The sequence below is a fragment of the Dipodomys merriami genome, unplaced genomic scaffold (genome assembly GCF_024711535.1).
Source record: "Dipodomys merriami isolate MVZ:Mamm:240054 unplaced genomic scaffold, mDipMer1.0.p SCAF_146, whole genome shotgun sequence".
Taxonomy (NCBI): domain Eukaryota; kingdom Metazoa; phylum Chordata; class Mammalia; order Rodentia; family Heteromyidae; genus Dipodomys; species Dipodomys merriami.
Genome location: NW_027202782.1, coordinates 1,597,600 through 1,619,572, shown reverse-complemented (window position 1 = coordinate 1,619,572; position 21,973 = coordinate 1,597,600). Strand labels below are relative to the sequence as shown.

General features: G+C 40.2%; 1 protein-coding gene across 2 annotated transcripts in view; it reads right to left on the bottom strand.

The window, feature by feature from the left end:
- The window catches only part of Epb41l5 (erythrocyte membrane protein band 4.1 like 5), a 139,692-nt gene that overhangs the window by 29,281 nt on the left and 88,438 nt on the right, over positions 1-21,973 (bottom strand). For both annotated transcript variants that reach the window (XM_070021876.1, XM_070021877.1), the window contains exons 17-19: positions 8,532-8,695; positions 2,282-2,379; positions 173-301 (exon numbers count right to left, since the gene is read on the bottom strand). In XM_070021876.1, the coding sequence (XP_069877977.1) occupies positions 173-301; positions 2,282-2,379; positions 8,532-8,695 (391 nt within the window). The remainder of the gene's footprint in view (positions 1-172; positions 302-2,281; positions 2,380-8,531; positions 8,696-21,973) is intronic.

Sequence of the window (21,973 nt, the reverse complement as noted above, 5' to 3'; positions counted from 1 at the left end):
CAACATCCTTAAGGTAGTTATTAGCATTATTTATTATTTAATTTATTTTATTTTAAGCATTAACAAAACTGAGACATAGACTCATATGTCAAGTCATGAAATTGGTAAGTAGAATGAAAATGGGATTTTACTTTTCACATCACCAGGATTATGTCTATTAAAGGCAGCTTACCTTCTGCACAGATTCTACTTGAGCCTTTAAAATGTTACTCTTGAAGTCAGTAGGAAACCTTATGGCATTTGGTCCTGGGCTCTCAATGGCATTATTGAGACACTTCTCAGTCAACTTTACCACTTCTTCCTAAATATTAAAAACATACTTTATTAACCTCCATAGACCATAGTTATTAAAAGCAGGGAAGGACACTGGGTGCCGGTGGCCCACACCTATAATCTTAGCTCTTCAGGAGGCTGAGATCTGAGGATCACAGTTCAAAACTAGTCCAGGCAGGAGCTGGGAAGGTGGCTCAGTGGTTTGCCTTGCATGCATGAGGCCCTGGGTTTGATTCCTCAGCACCACATAAGCAGAAAAGAAAAAAAAAAAAAAAAAAGCTGGAAGTGGTGCTATGGCTCAAGTGGCAGCACGCTAGCCTTGAGCTGAAGAGCTGAGGGACAGCACCCAGGCCCTGAGTTCAGGCCCCACGACCTGACCACCCCCCCCCCCAAAAAAAAAAAAAACTAGTCCAGGAAGGAAAGTCTGTGAGACTCTTATCTCCAATAAACCACCAGAAAACCGGAAGTGGTGCTGTGACTCAAGTGGTAGAGTGCACGCCTTGAGCTGAAGAGCTGAGAGACAGCGTCCAGGCCCAGAGTTCAAGCCCCATGACCGACAAAAAAAAAAAAAAAAAAGCAGGGAAGGAATGATAAAAGTGAAATAATCAGACAAACAAGCAAGAAATCATGTCTTAAGCAGCTATTTCCTACTCAGGACATAATCAGCTACTATAATCATCTACCTGCTAACAGCTCCAGAATCATATAATTTAGGTTGAACTAAAATCCAGATGGAATAAATTAGAGCCAATGTCACACATTCTCCATTTGTGGTTTAATTCAGGCATTTATCCTAAGTGGTAGAGTCAGTTATTTTGTTGCTTAAAGATAGAAACTGGAGCTAGGTACAAGTGGCTCATGCTTGCAATCCTAGGTATGCAGGGATGTAATTATTTGAAAGCCTCATTAACTTAAGAGATCTAGGATGGGAAGAGGTCACTGGAGGGCTGGGATGGTGGCTCAGTGGTAGAGTGCTTGCTTTGCATGCATGAGGCCCTGGGTTTGATTCCTCAGCACCACATAAACAGAAAAAGTTGGAAGTGGTGCTATGGCTCAAGTGGTAGAGCACTCGCCTTGAGCTGAAGAGCTGAGGGATAGCGTCCAGGCCGAGTTCAAGCCCCATGACCGACCAAAAGAAAAAAAAAAAAAAAAAAGAAAGAAAGAAAAAAGAAAAAAAAAAGAGGTCATTGGAGATAGCCATTCTGCAAAACTTTTTTTGGGTTTGGTGACAGATTGAAGTATCCTAAGTGCCAAGAACTTGTCACTCATCTTGAACTCCACATGATTTTTATCTTTTTACAAATTTGTAGTCTATTAAAATAAAAAATCCCAGATGACTAAATCAATGTGAGTATTGTAGGTCTGATGTGTCATGAGTCTCAGAATGCAGCAGTGGTACTCACTAGACAAGACAGTGTGCTGAATATGAACCATACAACTTATGGGTAGAGGGAAAAACTGGGAGAGAGCAAGGGAAGGAATAACACTGCCCCAAAAGAAATATACTCTTTACCTGACTTATGTAACTCCCGTAACATAACCTTTACAGTAACAATAATTTTTTTTTAATGAACTATACAACTTGTTGGTTGGGATAGGAGGGAAAAACCGGGAGACAGCAAGGGAAGGGATGAGTCTATCCAAAAAGAAATGTACTTTTTACCTGACTTATGTAACTGTAAACCCTTTGCATATCACCTTTATAATAACCAAAAATTTTTTAACAGTCTTTCAACTAGACAGGGTAAATCAACATAAAGGTTTAACAGAGGTAACACTTTTGACTTTGTGTTTTTTTTAAAAAAAACAAACAAACATGATTAATGCTGTTGTACAAGTTTCCTCCTTCCCCTTTAAGTACCAACACACTTCATCTTTTCAAATGAGAAAACAGGTTTATAAGCACTCAGAACAGATTTTCCACCAAAAGAAGAAATAGTATTATCTTTGTAAAGGAAATATTTCTGGGAGGTCTGGACATGTATAAGTAGATGAGTGATCTGAATACCTGACTGTTGATGTTAATATCAATGTTTGATGGTGGGGATGACAGAGGATTATTCTCCACCTCAATCTGTTTGAGTTTCTCTGTGGCATCTTTCAATGCTAGTGGGAAGAAAAAAGGCAAATTGTTACAGCAGCTATAATAGGATACAGATATGAGTTTTGTTTTTCCACAACATCAATTACCATCAGCTAAAGTAATAATTCAGATGAAGACAAAAGAAGTACACATTTTCCCATAACCAATATATATTTTACATTTCTTTTCACATATGTTCCAATATATTCCTTTCCAATAACTTGATTAAAAGTAATCCTCCAGGCCCAGAGTTCAAGCCCCACACTGACAAAAAAAAAAGGGGGGGGGGGATGGGAAGGTGGCTCAGTGGTAGAGTGCTTGCCTAGCATGCATGAGGCCCTGGGTTCAATTCCTCAGTACCACATAAGCTGGGCTCAAGTGGTAGAGAGCTAGCCTTGAGCTGCAGAGCTGAGGGATAGCGCCCAGGCCCAGAGTTTAGGCCTCATGACCAGCAAAAAAAAAAAAAAAAAGTTAATCCTAAGTAGGATCACTGTCCTGTGTCTGAACTGCTATTAAAACAACAACTACTCAATAGTACATGCATTTAGGGTTTATCAGCCAAGAGACTTACAGAGAACAGTTGTTAAATGTCTTTTCTTTAACGTCAACTCAAACTCATGTCTAACCTTAGTACTCTGTTATCTGTAGCCCTGATCTTGACTATACATTGCTTAAAATTAAACTCATTTTGGAGAAACTGATGAAAAGGCAATTATTTACTCAGTTATTAACTTATATAGTACTATCAGGTATGATGCAGAACAGGCATCTTGTCTTCAAAAAGTCTAAAATACACTATAAATAAAGTCTTCTAATTACTAAAACGATAATGTGTTAAGTACAATTCACATTTAAATTAAACATATTTAAGTTAACTGTCTGAATTAATCATTTTTTTTTATTGGCCATGGGACTTGAACTCAGGGCCTGGGTGCTATCCCTGAGCTCTTTTGCTTAAGGTTAGCACTTTACCACTTTAAGCCACAGCTCTACTTCCTGTTTTATGAGTGGTTACTTAGAGATAAGAGTCTTACAGGACTTTTCTGCCCTGGCTGATTTCAAACCACAGTCCTCAGATCTCAGCCTTCTGAGTAGCTACGATTGCAGGTATGGCTACCAGCACCAGCCCAATCTTATTCCTCAGAGATTAATTTGGTCTGACTTTGAATTCTTACCCAGCCAATTGACAAATAAATCTATTCAATACCTAATAATTTTTATATAATGAGGTAGAAGAAAGGAAGGAAGGGCTGGGAATATGGCTTAATGGTAGTACCTAGTATCCATGAAACCTCAGGTTCAATTCCTCAGTACCACCTGAACAGAAAAAGCCAAAAATGGCACTGTGGCTCAAGTGGTAGAGTGCTAGCCTTGAGCAAAGTTCAGGGACAGTGCCCAGGCCCTGAGTTCAAGCCCCAGGACTGGCAAAAAAAAAGAAAAAAAAAGGAAGAAAGAAAGAAAAAGAAAGAACTATGAAATCATGACTGGGTCAAAAGGATCTTCTAAAAATGATCATTAATAAAATGTAGTGAATTGTCTCCCTGGTTGCACATCAGAATCAAATGGATACCTTTGAGAAATTCTGATTCCCAAGGCTTACTCTTGAAGAATCATATCAGAATAACTGGAGATAAGATTCTGTCATGAAACAAAAACTCTTCAGGTTTTACGGTTCAAAACAGAGTCATTAATTTAATGCTGGTATTCCCAAATGGTATCATTTATGTATTCTTTCTTTCTTTCTTTTTCTTTCTTTCTTTATTTTCTGTCATGCAGCTTGAAGTCAGGACTTGGGCACTGTCCCTGAGCTTCTTTTGCTCAAGGCTAGTGCTCTACCATTTGAGCCACAGCACCACCTCTGGCTTTTTCTGTTTATGGGTACTGAGGAATGGAACCCAAGGCTTCATGCATGATAGAAAAGCACTCTACCACTAAGCCACATTCCCAGCCTTGATGTATTCCTATCTCTGGTTTTGTTATGCTTCAAATTATCTTACAGTGAATTTCATACGAAGCTGTTACCATACACATTTTAGTTTATGCTGGTTGTTAATAGTTTTTGGTTAAAATGAAGCTGCTGCTACTTCTATAGGACTGAGAAACCTCCTGAGATGGAAGATAAGGCGATTTAAAAAAGGGATTATTATTTTTACCTACCTATGTAAATCACAACAAAATGTATAATAAACTAGATATCAAGACCAAAAAGATCTCACTCTTAACATAAAAATGATCTAATTAAGCCATAATTAATGCCTTAAGTGCTAATTAATATAAGCTCATGCCTATATTCCTAGCTATTCAAGAGGTAAAAATCTGAAGACTGAGATTCAAATCTTCCCCAGGCAGACAAATCCAAGACACTCATTTTTTAAATTGACATTTTATTTATTTTTCGAAGATATTCTTTTATCTCCAATTAACCAGAGAAAAGCAGAATTTAGAGATGTGGTTCAAGTGGTAGAGTGCTAGCTGTGAACAAAAAAAAGCTAAGAAGTGCTAGGCCCTGAGGTCAAGTCTCAGTACTGAAGAGGAGAAAAATCTTCTATTTCTCACTGATTGACCTTAACAAAATGTAATCAAGTTGAACTAAGTTACATTAATGAAACTCCTACAGTATGGAAGAATTTCTCTGGCAATAACCTCAACAGCATTTAAGCTCCGCTTGAGTATTTTCTATTATAAGGAGTTTACTAACTCTTAGATATTTATCTGTAATATATGGCAGAAAATTCTTCCCTATGCTGATACAAAATATGAAAAATGTTCATTTATGAGATTCACCAATAGCCAGGCACCAGTGGCTCATACCTATAATCCTAGTTACTCAGGCGGCTGAGATCTGAGGATCATGGTTCAAAGCCAGCTGGGGCAGAAAAGTCCATGAGACTCTTATCTCCAATTAACCACCAGAAAACTAGAAGTGACACTGTGGTTCAAGTGGTAAAGAACTAACCTTGAGCTAAAGAGCTCAGGGACAGCACCCAGGCCCAGAGTTCAAGCCCCAGGACTGACAAAAAAAAAGATTCACCAATAAACCAGCATAAAATAAATTCTTTGCAAGCAAGGCACTAGTGGCTCATGCCTATAATCCTAGCTACTCAGGAAGCAAAGATCTGAGGATCAAAGCCAGCCTGGGCAGGAAAGTCTATGAGACTTTTATCTCCAATTAACCACCAAAAAACCATACAGGAGATGTAGCTGGAGTGGTAGAGCACCAGCTTGAATGAAAAAGCTAAATGATAGTAAACAGGCCTTGAGTCAAACCCCAGTACTGGCATATATCATAAAAAAATTCTTTGCTATAGCCGACTTTAAAGAGTTTGTAGCATTATCACATCTCATGCTTTTTAAAAAAGGCATCTCTAGTTTATTCCATGTTGTCCTAATCTAATATTATTTGTTAACAATTTTGTACTCAATAAATGTTTAATACAACACTGAAAGAATTATCATAGCACTGAAGTGTGTGTGTGTGTGTGTGTGTGTGTGTGTGTGTGTGTGTGTGTGTGTGTGTGTGTGTGTGTGTGTGTGTGTGTGTGTGTGTGTGTGTGTGTGTGTGTGTGTGTGTGTGTGTGTGTGTGTGTGTGTGTGTGTGTGTGTGTGTGTGTGTGTGTGTGTGTGTGTGTGTGTGTGTGTGTTGAAGTTTGAACTCAGGACCAAAACCTGTCCCTTAGCTTTTGTTTTGTTTTTTTCTAATCCCTGGGGTTTGAATCCTGAGCCTCTGTGTTCTCAAGGCTAGCACTCTACAGTGCCACTTCCCGCTTTTTCTGTTTATGTGGTACTGAGGAATCAAACCCAGGGCTTCATGAATGCTAGGCAAGCACTCTATCACTAAGTCACATTCCCACCTCTCCCTTAGCTTTTTTGCTCAAGACTAGCACTTAAGCCACTGTTCTACTTCTGGCTTTTTGCTGGTTAATTGGGGATAAAAGTAGTCTCACAGACTTTCCTGCCCAGACTGGCTTTGAATTGTGATCCTCAGATCCTAATCTCTTGAGAAGCTAGGATTATAAGGCTTGAGCCACTGGCAGAATTATACTTTTTTTTTGTCAGTTGTGAGGCCTGAACTCTGGGCCTGGGCACTGTCCCTCAGCTCTTCAGCTCAAGGCTAGCATTCTACCACTTAAGCCACAGCGCCACTTGCAGCTTTTTTCAGCCTATGTGGTGCTGAGGAATCGAACCCAGGGCCTCATGCATGCAAAGCAAGCACTCTACCACTGAGCCACCTTCCCAGCCCAGAATTACACTTTTTAAATTCATATGAACATAAAATGGATATAAATGAAATCAATATTGTCATCAGGATAAAGGAGTCTATTTTAATTCTAGAAATATGCTAGTCCTGCTTCTTGCCAAACCTAAATCCTGAAAAGCTTTCATTTTATGTGTTATCTTCTAAATAACAAAGAGCAAGAATTTCTAACAAACGGTAAAGAGCAGGTGTGTCAAAACTAGAAAGAAATTACTGCAGAGAAAATACATGACAAATGATAAGGAAGAATGTTTTCTTTGTTTTTTTTTTCTTTCTTGGTCAGTTGTGGTGGCTTGAACTCAGGGCCTGGGTGCTCAGCATTTTGTGATTAAGGCTAGAGCTTAGCCACTGTGCCACTTCCAGTTTTTGAGTGGTTAATTGGAGTCTCAGATCTCAGCTAGGATTACAAAGCAAGAGCCGCCGGTGCCTGGCTACTATCTACTATCTTTTTTTTTTTTTTTTTTTTTTTTTGGTTAGTCGTGGGGCATGAACTCTGGGCCTGGGCACTGTCCCTCAGCTCAAGGCTAGCACTCTACCACCTGAACCACAGCACCACTTCTGGCTTTTTCTGCTTATGTGGGACTGAGGAATTGAACCCAGGGCCTCATGCATGCAAGGCAAGCACTCTACCACTGAGCCACCTTCCCAGCCTGCAATCTACTATCTTAAAAAATCCAATTATATTATTTAAAAATTTTCAACATATATCAAGTGAAATTTTATTTTTGTGACCCTGATCTCAGACATTATAAATACAATTTAACAAATACAATTTAATTACAGTAGAGGTTAATAAAACAGCAATCATTTATTTAGCAAGGCATTTGTAGTGGCTACCTAGGGAACAACAGAAAAAAAAAGTTAACTTCCTTACTAGTAGTACTTCAGCATGTTCTCTTAGCCAGAATCATTTTTGTAACTGTTCATTGAACTTCTTATTTTTGATTTATTGAGTGCTATTGTACTGTGCAATATTAGGAAACTGTTTAAGCCAAACTCTCAACAACAGACTTTTTTTTTTGGCCAGTTCTGGGGCTTGAACTCAGGGCCTGGGCAATGTCCCTGAGATTCTTTTGCTAGCACTCTATCACTTGGGCCACAGCACCACTTCTGGCCTTATCTGTTTATGTGGTACTAAGGAATCAAGCCCATCCTAGGCCAGCACTCTACCACTAAACTACATCCCCAATCTCCACAGACATTTTTTAATAGGCAAATCACTTTCACCTTTTAAGTTTGAAAACTTAAGAAAAGCAGTACATTTTTGTGGAACTGGCCAACAATAATCTTCACCAATAATGAATTAATGGAATATTCAAACCTTCTGTGCTCTCAAGGAAATTTTTAAGGAAGTTTTTTCTTGTTTTTTTTTTTTTTTTTTTTGGGGGGGGGGTCTAGTTGTGGGCCTGAATTCTGGGCCTGGGCGCTGTCCCTCAGCTCTTCAGCTCAAGGCTAGCACTCTACCACTTGAGCCACAGCGCCACTTCCAGCTTTTTTCCTTTTTTGCTTATGTGGTGCTGGGGAATCGAACCCAGGGCCTCAGGTATGCAAGGCAAGCGCTCTACCACTGAGCCAACTTCCCAGCCCAAGGAAGTTTTTTACTAAATCTTATTTTGAACTCAAGGAGCATGTAAAACCCAAGAATGAATGCTCATAAGTGTATAAATAATAACTCATAGGTAATACTGTTAATGCATTACTTTAAAATTTTTCCAAAGTTCTCCTAAATATAAAAAAGTGTTAAGAAGGCATAATTGTTCTAAACTAATTTATTAACTAACTTGATTAACTTATTTACTATTCTGAAAAAATTAAAAACCTGACTATTCACTAAAATATTCTTGGAGGAAGTGATTTAAATATTTAATTTCAAAAGGAGATAAAAAGGTGTCACTGACATATTACAGAACATTTACTTACTTTCACACTCCATTTCAGGTTCCTCTAATCCAGTTGGTCTGGAGGCTTTGTTAATGTCATCCAGTGCTGGGGTTGTTTCCACAGTATCTGATGCCCCAACTATATCACCAACAGTTGTTTTTAACAAGTCTGGACTATTGAGCAAATCAATACTCAGAGGCAAGCTATAAAAGTAACAGAAAACTTACTTAGAGAAGAAATTTATCATGAAAGGAATTTAAAATTTTAACAAAAATCACTGTTGGAAAGTAAGCATGAAAGTTTTGTTGAACTAGCTTCATTCTGCTTTCAAAATCCTTCCAGCAATGAATCAAAGGTTATTTCCCCCTGAAATAAACTAAGAGGGGAAAAGAAACTATTGAAAGCCTCAGGTTACAAAAGAAAACAGTAGCCAGGCGCCAGGGCTCACGACTGTAATCCTAGCTACTTAGCAGGCTGAGATCTGAGGATCGCCATTCAAAGCCAGCCCGGGCAGGAAAGTCCGTGCAACTCCTATCTCTGATAAAGCACCAGAAAACCAGAAGTGGCGCTGTAGCTCAAGTGGTAGAGCACTCGCCTTGAGTTGAAGAGCTGAGGGATGGCGCTCAGGCTCAAGCCCCATGACTGACAAAAAGAAAAAAAGAAAAAAGAAAAAGAAAATAGAAGGGCACCAGTGGCTCATGCCTGTAATACTAGCTACTCAGGAAGCTGAGAGCTGAGGATCACAGTTCCTGAGACTTTTGTCTCCAATTAACTAAAAAAAAAAAAAAAGAAAGAAATGGAAGTGGCATTGTGGTTCAAGTGGTAAAGCGCTAGCCTTGAGCACATGGAGGCTCAGGGACAGTGCCCAGGCCCTGAGTTCATACTCTACATCCGACCAAAAAAAAGGATTCTTAGATTCAAGAAACAAAGGTGAGCCTTATTACTTACTGAGACCACAGCACAGATTTAGGAAAAAGGAGGAAGTGCTCAGAGCATTCCTTCTAGCTATAAAGATGAGGCTAAAGTCCAGGATACCAAGGCAGATAGAAGTTGTGGGACAGAGTACACAGAGCCCTGGGAGGTATGCAGAGGATTTCTCCCCTCCCTCCCCCAAAGTATTATGCAAGAAACTCCTCACAGCCTGGAAGGGAGCTACTTGAATGAATTATAGGAAACTTTTGGTTCTCACTGGGACAGGGTACCTGTCTCAACAAATGTACTGAAAACCCGTAGTTCACAGTGCACAGAACATTCAGGAATGTTTTGTCTCTTAAGTGGGAAGCAATTATCCCAGACTAAGCACTGCAACAGACTCACCTAACAAATCATAAAAGTGAGTCCTGTGGGGTTGGGAATGTGGCTTAGTGGCAGAGGGCTTGCCTCACATGCATGAAACCCTGCCTTTGATTCCTCAGTACCACATAAATAAAAAAAAGCCGGAAATGGTGCTGTGGCTCGAGTTACAGAATGCTAGTCTAGAATAAAAGTTCAAACACAGTGCCCAGACCTGAATTCAAGCTCCAGGACTGGCCAAAAAAAAAAAAAAGTGAGTCTTGAAAGGGCCAAGCTGTGTTCAAGTAACTCAACCACATACAAATAAAACTCAATTAGATTTAGAGTACTACCAAAATACTTAGCACCAACCAAAGTAAAATGCCCAATGTCAGACTTCTACCAAGCCAATGAGAAATAAAGCAAGATTTACCCTAGGAATGTACAATTAATGTAGCATGCCAAAATCAACTAATGTATTAGCTTTCAAGTGCCAAAACCAGCATTTGAACTTAGTACCTGACACTCACTGGCTGGAACTTTACCAACTGAGCCTGGGCTCCAAACCCTCATGTTTTTTTGTTGGTTATGGGACTTGAACTCTGGACCTGAGCTCTTCAGCTCAAGGCTGGGGCTCTACCACTTGAGTCACAGTGCCACTTCCAGTTTTCTTGGTTTACTGGAGATAAGAGTCTCATAGACTTTCCTGCCTGGCTGGCTTTGAACCACGATCCTCGGATCTCAGCCTCCTGAGTAGCTAGGATTACAGGTGTGAGCCACCAGCACTCGGCTCAACCCTCTTATTAATAAATACTATTACATAGGTATCTCAGTGGATGCAGAAAAGCATCTGACAAAATCTAACACCATCACAGTAAAAATGCTCAACAAATTAACAGCATCTCTACAAAATAAGAACAAAAAAACCCTCAAAAATCAAAATCCCAAGAATTATTATCTTACTTAATGGTGAAAAATAAATGCTTTCTCCTGTAAGTTAGAAAGAGAAAAGAGATGTCCATTCTCTTCATTGTACTAGAGGTTCTAACTAATTCAATAAGGAGATGGGACAAGTAATACAAGTAAAGGAATTCAAAAACACTCCTAAAATTAACCAAGTTCAGAATTTTCAAAAGACAAGATTAATATACAAGATCAAGTATATATTTATACACTAGCAGTAAACAAATTAAAATGAAGAAAATCCATTCATGGCAAAAATCAAGGAATACAAACTTCAGAATAAATTTATTGAAGGGTATGTAGGGCTTGAGACACTATAAGTATAAAATAAAGGAGAATCTAAATAAATAGAAAGACACCTGTTTACGTAGTAACACTTATTGTTGTCAAGATGGCAATTCTCCACAAACTGTTTTGCATTCATTATCAAAATTCCAGAATAATTTTATTGTAGAATTAATTAAATTGGTTAGCCAACTTTTTCTTTTTCTGGTCCTGGGGCTTGAATTCAGGGCCTGGGCACTGTCCCTGAGCTTCTCAAGGTTAGTGTTCTACCACTTGAGCTACAGCACCCCTTTTGGCTTTTTCTGAGTATTATTATTCTGTCTGTGATGGCTTCAATTTGCGATCCTCAGATCTCAGCCTCCTGAGTAGCTAGGACTTAGGCATAAGCCACCGACACCCAGCTTAATCTTAATGTTTATATGGGAATTCAAAGGAATTAGAATGATCAATGCAATTGAAAAGAAAGGAGGATATACATTATCCAATTTCTTTTTTTTTTTTTTTCTGGTTGGTCACCGGGTCTGAACTCTGGGCCTGGGCGCTGTCCCTCAGCTCTTCGGCTCAAGGTTAGCACTCTATCACTTGAGCCACAGCGCCACTTCCAGCTTTTTCTACTTATGTGGTGCTAAGGAATTGAACCCAGGGCCCATCCATATGTTCTGTGAGTATGTTTCCAAAGACAACTAGATCATAAAGGACTTGACTTAGTGACTTAATCCATTAATGCATTCAAAACCTAAATAGACTATTAGGAAGTAGTGGGAAACCATGGTAGGCAGGGCCAAGTTGTAGAAAGCAGATTGTAATGGGGGAGAGGAAGGGGTGTTTGAAGGACATATTTTACCTTAGCCCCTTCGTGTCTTTGTTCTGTTTTCCTGGCAGCAGTGATGTGAACTGCACTGTTCTGCCATGCACTCCCTGGTTGTGGGGGCTGAACTCTACCACTTGAGCCACACCACCACTTCAGCTTTATTCTGCTTATGTGGTGCTGAGGAATCGAACCCAGGGCCCCATGCATGCAAGGCAAGCACTCTACCACTGAGCCAGCTTCCCAGCCCCTAATATATACGTTTTCGAGACAGAATCTCAACATGTATGCCAGGCTGACCTCAAACTTGAGATCTTCCTGATTGTAGCTCCTGAGTACCAGGATCACCTTCTAAATTACAGGCATGTTAGTTATAGAGCTACCATTCCTTGTTCCCAGAAATTTTTTTTTTCCAGAAATTCTTATAGTTAATTTTTGTCAAGACCAATCAATTGGAGACTAATAAAAACAGCTTGGTACTGACACAAGACCAATGGAATAGAAGACCCAGAAATGAACCCACAGACATTTAGCCACCTAGTATTTGATAAGAAAGCCAAAAACAAAGGATGGAAGATGGCCTCTTCAACAAATGGTACAGCTGAATTGGCTACAGACATGCAGAAAACTGAAGTGAGATCCTTATATATCACCCTACACAGAATCAGTTCCAAATGGATCAAAGACCTCAATGAAAAGACCAGATACCCTGACAATATTACAGGAAGGGATAGGGAAACACTAGAGCTCCTTGGCACATATCAAAATTTCCACACATCAAAGAAAGACTAGATAAATGGAACTGCATCAAACAGAAGAGTTTCTGCATGGCAAAGAACATAGCCCACAGAATGGGAGATCATTACTAGCTTTGCATCAGACAAGGGCCTCATAGCTAAAATATACTCAAAGCTCAAAAAAATTAAACTTGCTGGGCACCAGTAGCTCATGCCTGTAATCCTAGCTACTCAGGAGGCTAAGATCTGAGGATCACAGTTCAAATCCAGCCCAGACAGGAAAGTCCATGAGACTCTTATTTCCAATTAACCACCAGAAAACCATTAAGTGGCACTGTGGCTCAAGTGGTAGAGAGTTTGTCTTGAGCTGAAGAAGAGCTCAGGGACAGTGCCCAGGTCCAGAGTTCAAGTCCCATGACCACCAAAAAAATAAAGTAAAATAAATAAAAATTAAAACTTCTTCAAAACAAATCATCACAAGAAACAACAAGCCAATTAATAAATGGGCTAGCGACGTAAAGAGTGGCTTCTCCAGCCAGGCGCCAACAGCTCACACCTGTAATCCTAGCTACTCAAGAGGCTGAGATCTGAGGATCATGGTTCAAAGCCAGCCTGGGCAGGAAAGTCTGTGAGACTCTTATCTCCAATAAACCACTCGAAAACCTGAAGTGGCACTGTAACTCAATTGATAGAGCACTAGCCTTGAGCTGAAGAACTGAGGGACAGCACCCAGGCCCACAGTTCAAGCCTCATAACCAAGAAAAACAAAACAAAACAAAAAAAGAACGGCCAACAGACACATGTTCAACATCCCTGGCCATAAAAGAAATGAAAATCAAAACAACATGGAGATTCCACCTCACCCCAGTAAAAGCCACTAGACAACCATGTTCATTGCAGCATTATTTACCATAGCCAAGATATGGAAGCAACCCGGATGACCTTCAGTGGATGAATGGATCAAGAAAATGTGGCATCTATGGGCTGGGAAGGTGGCTCAGTGATAGAGTGCTTGCCTTGCATGCATGAGGTCCTGGGTTCAATTCCTCAGCACCACATAAGCAAAAAGAAAAAAGCCGGAAGTGGCGCTGTGGCTCAAGTGGTAGAGTGCTAGCCTTGAGTTGAAGAGCTGAGGGACAGCGCTCAGGCCCAGAGTTCAGGCCCCACGACTAGACCCCCCCCCCCCAAAAAAAAAAATGTGGCATCTATACACATTGGAATTCTATGCTTCCATAGAAGAATGACACTGCCCATTAATAAGGAAATAGAAAGACTCGGAAAAAATTATACTAAGTGAAGTATGCCAGACCCAAAGAAATATAGGCTTCATGGTTTCCCTCATTTGTAATAATTAGAATGTACCTACAAATCTACAAGTAAACCCAACAGATAGTGAAAGACAAATAACTATCCTTGGACATGATTAATTAAACAAGTCTGAACAAAGGAGGATATTCTTATGAGAAGATCACAAGGGCTCAATAATTATGTTCATATGATCATCTAAAATGATGCTTTATTGGGGCTGGGAAGGTGGCTCAGCGGTAGAGCGCTTGCCTTGCATGCCTGAGGCCCTGGGTTCGATTCCTCAGCACCACATAAGCAAAAAGAAAAAAGCCGGAAGTGGCGCTATGGCTCAAGTGGTAGAGTGCTAGCCTTGAGCTGAAAAGCTGAGGGACAGCGCCCGGGCCCAGAGTTCAGGCCCCACGACCGGACCCCAAAAAAATAAATAAGTAAAATAAATAAAATGATGTTTTATTGAAATGAACTCCAAGTAATGGAAGCAAGGTCCAGTTGTGAGGCCTAAACTCTGGGCCTGGGCGCTGTCCTTCAGCATTCAGCTCAAGGCTAGCTAGAGCTCTACCACTTGAGCCACAGCGCCACTTCTGGCTTTTTTCTTTTTGCTTATGTGGTGCTGAGGAATTGATCCCAGGGCCTCATGCGCGCAAGCAAGCACTCTACCACTGAGCCACATTCCCAGCCCTGCAAGAAATTTTTTATTGTACTGTTTGCAGTTTTTCCTCCCACCCCTGTCCTTTTTCTTTTGGTCTTGTATATAAGTTTATCTCGTTTGGGGAGGGGAATGGGAGGCACATAAATGGTGGGACAAGGATGAATCAATTCAACAGTGAAACCCACTAGACACTATGTCTAAAATAAACTATACAACTTTAGTGGAAGGAAAGTCAGGAGAGGAAAAACTGGGAGAGAATGAGGGTGGGGTTCAAAAGGAAATGTATTGATTACCTGACTTTTGTAACTGTAACCCTCTCTGTACGTCACCTCCAATAAAGTTTAAAAATTTCACTGGAGAAAAGACTTTCCAATAATCGTGCTAGGACAATATCTTGGTTTTCAAAATGTATTCTAAAGACTGTGGGACTCCATGGTCATCTGTAAGTATACACTTATGTGGCAATTAAAGTAGGGAAAAAATGATGAAATTCTGGCCTCCCTATACTGATTTTGTGTGTGTGCGCGCACGCACACAGAAGTGCACCAGTCGTGGGGCTTGAACTTAGGGTTTGGACACTGTCCCTCAGCTTTTTTTTTTTTTTTGGGTCCGGTTGTGGGCCCTGAACTCTGGGCCTGGGCGCTGTCCCTCAGCTCTTCAGCTCAAGGCTAGCACTCTACCACTTGAGCCACAGCGCCACTTCCGGCTTTTTTCTTTTTGCTTATGTGGTGCTGAGGAATTGAACGGAGGGCCTCAGGCATGCAAGGCAAGTGCTCTACCACTGAGCCACCTTTCCAGCCCTCCTCAGCTTTTTTGTTCAAGACTAGTGCTGCAACAACTTGAGTCACAGTTCCACTTTCAGCTTTTTGTGGTTAGTCTGAGGTAAGTCTCATACGCTTTCCTGCTGGGGCTGGCTTTGAATTGGGATCTTTAGATTTCAGCCTCCGAGTAGCTAGGATTAGAGTTGTGAGCCTCCAGCTCCCAGCAACACAATGGGTTTTTTTCTTTTATTTATTTATTTAGTCAACAACTTGCTTCAGATGCATTATCTCTTTAACACTAAAAATCTATCTTGGGAAACTCAGAACATCAGTTCATCTTCCTTTTCCAACTGGTCCTCATTCCTATCTATGTCATATGTGTCAACAGTGATTGACACATAGGACACTGGTGACACTGAGTCTTTTTGTTTTTTGAAATAAGCCTAACAAAAAGAGGCAGCAGTAATGTTAGGAAGAATAGAGGAAAGACAAACAGCAGACTGCTGGAATTTGTGGAATGAATAAATTGGAGTTCATATGCTCCCTCTAATATATGTTCATAGTTTTTACATTTTCAACATTAATATTTATTTTTTGTTGGTCGCAGGCCTTGAACTCTGGACCTGGGTGCTGTCCTTGAGCTCTTCAGCTCAAGACTAGCACTATAGCACTTGAACCACAGTGTCACTTCTGGTTTTCTGGTGGTTAACTGGAGATAAGAATCTCACAGACTTTCCTGTCTGGGCTGGCTTGGAACTGTGATTCTCAGATCTCAGGCCCCTGAGTAGCTAGGATTACAAGCATGAGCCACCAGCACCTGGCTCTTTGAGACTCTTATTTCCAATTAAGCACTAAAAAAAGCTAGAAGTAGAGCTGTAGCAAGTGATCTATAACTAACTCTAAGCAAAAAAGCTCAAGGAAAGTGCTCAGGACTTCAGGCATGGCACAAATAAATCCTAAACCTTCTGTTAAAAAAAATACCCAAAGCAAATTAGATGATAAATTGAGAACATAGTTGCAACTTGAAGGTTTAATTCTCCAATATATATTCAAAGAGTTTCTTATACCTGGTATAGTAAAACACATGTGTAATCCAACACTTAGGAAGCTTAAGAAGGAAGATTATAAATTTGAAGTCAGCCTGAGTTAAACTTAGAAAGAGTCAATAACTAAAAATTAATCAACCTGATTTATGGAACTGTAACTTCTCTGTATCTTTATAATAACATTTAAAAAATTTATCCAGGTGCTGGTGACCCAAGCCTGTGAGCTACCTAGCTACCTAGGATGATGAGATCTGAGGATCAGGGTTTCTAACTAAGCCCTGGCAGTGAAGTCTGTGAGATCTTTTTTTTTTTTTCTTTCTTACAGACCTGGGACTTGAACTCAGGACCTGGGCACTATCCCTGAGCTTCATTTGCTCAAGGCTGGCACTCTATCACTTGAGCCACAGTGCAACTTCCAGCCTTTTTTGTTTATGGGGTACTGAGGAACCGAACCCAGGGCTTCATGTATACAAGGCAAGCACTGTACCACTAAGCGACGTTCCTTTTTTTTTTGAAAGTTGTGGGGTTTAAACTCTGGGCCTGGGCACCATCCCTGAGCTTCTGTGCTCAAGGCTAGTGCTCTATTACTTTGAGCCACAGTGCCACTTCCCATTTTCTATGATTAATTTGAGTTGAGTCTCCTCTAACACTTTCCTGACTGGCTGGCTTTGAACTGTGATCCTCAGATCTCAGCCTCCTGAGTAGCTAGGATTACATGCCTGATCCACCAGCACCTGGCTAAGTCTGTGAGACTCATCTCTAATTAACTACTAGAACACTGGAAGTGAAACTGTGGCTCTGGTAGAGTGCTAGCCTTAAGCAAAAGAGCCCAGGGACAGAGCCCAGGCCCCAAGTTCAAGCTCTACAACTGTTCAATAAAACCCAAAATAGTCTAGCACAATTCAAAAACTTAAAACTACCAGGCCTGTTTTTTAAAAAGGGAGTGGGAGCCACAATAAGAATATGCAAGTTCTAGAAAAATGCAAATAGCTCTGAAGCATACAAAGAATAATTTAACTGGTAGATATGTTGAACATATCCACCATGAATCCTGACTATGGTATTAGTTCCATGGATGTTTATCTGTTAAAATTCATCAAATACTTTATTGTTAGGTTCGGTTTGGTGATGGGAAGTGAATCCAGAGCTTCAAGCACACTATCACTGAATTATACTTCCAAATTCTTCATTAAGTACTTGAAATACAGTCTATTGTGCATCCAATGTACTTGTACAATGCTGTAAGAAAACAGGTGTCATTTTTATTTTTATGGCACAATCTAATATTTGATGATACTTTGTTGGTAAGAGAGATAAATGCTTTCATACTCTGCTGGCCAAATGTAGATGCCCCCTCTTCCCCCAAAAGGAGTTTTTAGCAATATCTAGATAATTAAAATACATTTACCACTAGATCAATATCATAATCATGTACAATTAAAAGTGGAATCAATCCATGGGAATTTAAGCATAGTACTTAAAAAATGAATTCTAAAGAACATTACTCAGTAGATAAATTGTTGAATGTGGTATGGGTTTAACAATTCTGAAACTAGCACATACTGTACAAGGGGGCAAACATGGAGATACTAACCACTGGGTGCTAGATTTTTCACCAGAAGAGAAGGGAAATGGAACAAGGAACTGAGGAAAGCAAAAGAAAACCCTGGGTACTGGTTTGGAAGTAAGAATATCAACAATCAACATGAACAGATAATTTAAGCATACATATCAGTTTTTTAACTCTATCCACTGAGTTTGGAAGTAATAACATTCACCATTCACTGTAACATTGTACGTAGCTAGGGCCCAGATTTCCTGTGAAAACACCAACTACTTAAATGGAATCAAGATCCTTGAATTTAAAAAAGGGCTGATATCAGGATAAAACTGAGGAAGAAACAAAGTATGGAACCTGTGATGTCATATGTAACAAAATACTATGTTCAAACTTGTGGTGGAAAGACTCAATTTAGTGGTATTCCCCAGAACCAGCTGCTGGGCAGTTTAACTGTTAAAATAATGATAATAGCCACAAAATACAGAATTAGTCCATGAACACACGTAGATTTTTTGTTTTTTGGTCGGTCGTAGGACTTCAACTCTAAGCCTGGGTGCTATCCCTGAGCTCTTCAGCTCAAGTCTAGTGCTCTACCACTTGAGCCACAGTGCCACTTCCAGCCTTCTCTGTTTATATGGTGCTGAAGAATCGAACCCAGGGCCTCATACATGTGAGGCAAGCACTCTACTGCTAAGCCACCATCCCAGCCCTACATGTAGATTTTTGTCAGTTGTGGGGCTTGAACTCTGGGCCTGGGTACTGCCCCTCAGCTTTTCAGCTCATAGCTAGTGCTCTACCACTTGAGCGACAGCACCACTTCCAGTTTTTTCTGCCTATGTGGTGCTGAGGAATTGAACCCAGGGCCTCATGCATGCTAGGCAAGCATTCTACCACTGAGCCACCTTCCCAGTCCCTAGATTTTTTTAAAGTTGTTTTAGAATACCAACTAGTTAGTGTAGAAAGATACTAATTAATCATCATTTTGCCACCATCAAAAGTGACAACTGTTTCATCATTTGTGAAGGTTTCTGAGACATAACATTTATATAAAGTATTTGATGTTACAAAAATAGGTAACTTTACAATAGAGAACCTAATAGCCATCACTTTAGCCAGCAATCCAAGTTAACTATATCAGCATCAGAACAAAATGCCATGAAGTACTCTCTGATCCAATATATTAAGTCATTTTTCTTGCCATGATGTACAACTTGAATAAATTCCTATTAGCAACGCTATGAAATACTTAATATTTAGGAGTGCAAATGTTATACAAGATAAGGCGAGATTAAGGAATTGCTGCTGAAGAATAATCACAAATGTCTGAGAGATGTTGCTATAAACAAAAATATTGAGACACTTGTTATCTTGCCCAGGTAATTGTAACCCCTCTGTATGGTATTTTCATGATAAAAAATAAAAATAAAAAAAAATATTGAGACAATCAGGAAATGTGGATGGTATATATTAGGTTGTAGTATCTTAGAATTTATTTTCTGAATGCATGTGGTAACCCCCTTGTGAATAACACTTTTATCCAGATGCCAGTGGCTCACACCTGTAATCCTACTTAGGAAGCTGAGATCTGAGGATTATGGTTTGAAGCCAGCCTAGGCAGGAAAGTCTATGAGACACTTATTTCCAATAAACTACTCAGAAAAAAAGTTGGAAATGGACTGTGACTCAAGTGGTAGAGCAGTAGACTTGAGCAAAAGTAGCTCAGGGACAGATCCCAGGTCCACAGTTCAAACCCTAAGACTGGCAAAAAAAAAAAAAAATTCTATTTAAAAGACAGTTGCTGAAGAATCTGAATGCAAAAGCTGATTATCTCTGCAAATTACTCTAAAGTCGTTCAAAGGGGAAAAACATTCTTCCTTTACATTTCCCATACATTAAAGTCATCTTTTAAAAGAATGAACCTGAGCATAGCATTCTCCTACTTAAAATCCACTATAAAAAGAACTTTCAATGAGTGATATTTTTGGGGGGGAGGGGCGAGGGGGGAGTCGCTCATAGGACTTGAACATGGGGCCTGGGTGTTCTCCCTGAGCTCTTTTGCTAATTGGAAATAAATGTCTCTCCAACTTTCTTGTCTGGGCTGGCTTTGAACCAATCCTCAGATATCAGTCTCATGAGTAGCTAGAATTACAGGTGTGAGCCATCAGTACCCAACTGCCCGTCATCTTCTTTATTAGTTAAGTTCTACTCAAAATGTTTTCATTTCCACTCAAATATCATCTAATTCCATGTGACTGCTGTTATTTCAGCCTGAAATATTCTTCTTCTGCTATGGCTCATGCCTGACTTCTATTGAAATACCTTTCAAAGCCCACCTCTTATCCTGTAACCATTCAAAGTGACATTACCTGGGCTGGGAATGTGGCTTAGTGGTAAAGTGCTTGCCTAGCATGCATGAAACCTTGGGTTTGATTCCTTAGTACCACATATACAGAAAAAGCCAGAAGTGGTGCTGTGGTTCAAGTGGTAGCCCATGCCAAGTTCAAGCCCCAAGACTGGCAAAAATTAAAATTAAAAAAGTTCGATTCCTCAGTGCCACATAAACAAAAATAAAAGCCAGAAGTGGCGCTGTGGTTCAAGTGGTAGAGAGCTAGTCTTGAACAAAAGAAGCTCAGGGATAGTGCCAGGCACTGTATTTAAGACCCTGGACTGGCATTACCTTACTGTCTTCATGGCTCCTGTTACTACTTGAAATCACCTTTATCTACTTGTGTATTATGAGCTTCCTTCAATAGGATATATATTATGACAGTACCAATGACTATTATATTCCCAGAATGTTTGACAGTGCTAATACATGGAAAATTAATAGCACTAGATTACTAATTTTGATTTAATAAACGAATGTGGAGTTACAATTTTCTTAATTTTAAAAATTATCTTAGCCTGGCACCAGTGGCAAGTGACAAAAAAAAAAAGTCTCACAACAGTGAGACTTCACAATTACCTGTTCCGTATTTCATGAATAACTAGGAAAGAGGAATTTGAAGATTCCCAATACAAAGTAGTAAGAAGATAATCAGTACATACTGTATTCAAACACTGAAATATTAACTGTATGCCATAAACAGGTATAATATGTGCTAATTAAACAAAAATTGATATAGAAATGTGAACTATCTCTTTTGTCGGTCATGAGGCCTGAACTCTGGGCCTGAGTGCTGTCCCTCAGCTCTTCAGCTAGCGCTCTACCACTTGAGCCACAGCGCCACTTCTGGTTTTCTGAGTGGTTTATTGGAGATAAGAATCTCAAAGACTGGGCTGGGAAGGTGGCTCAGTGGTAGAGCACTTGCCTTGCATGCATGAGACCCTGCGTTCGATTCCTCAGCACCACATAAGAAAAAAGCCGGAAGTGGCGTTGTGGCTCAAGTGGTAGAGCACTAGCCTTGAGCTGAAGAGCTGAGGGACAGCGCCCAGGCCCAGAGTTCAGGCCTCATGACCAGACGAAAAAATAAAAATTAAAAAAATTAAAAAATAAAAACATAAAAAAGAATCTCAAAGACTTCGGGGCTGGGAAGGTGGCTCAGTGGTAAGAATGCTTGCCTTGCATGCATGAGGCCCTGGGTTCGATTCCTCAGCACCACATAAGCAGAAAAAGCCGGAAGTGGCACTGTGTCTCAAGTGGTAGAGCGCTAACCTTGAGCTGAAGAGCTCAGGGATGGCGCCCAGACCCAGAGTTCAGGCCCCACGACTGACAAAAAAACAAAAAAACAAAAACAAAAAAAAAAAGAATCTCAAAGACTTTCCCGCCCAGGCTGGCTTTGAATTGTAATTCTCAAATCTCTGCCTCCTGAGTAGCTAAGATTACAGGCCTGAACCACCGGCTGTGAAATGTGGCTTAGTGGTAGAGTGCTTACCTAGCATGCATGAATCCCTGAGTTCGATTCCTCAGTACCACATAAACAAAAATAAAAGCCAGAAGTGGCGCTGTGGCTCAAGTGGTAGAGAGCTAGTCTTGAACAAAAGAAGCTCAGGGATAGTGCCAGGCACTGTATTTAAGCCCCTGGACTGGCAAAATAAAATAAAAAAAATAATACAGTCGGGCACCAGTGGCTCAGGCCAGTTAATCCTAGCTA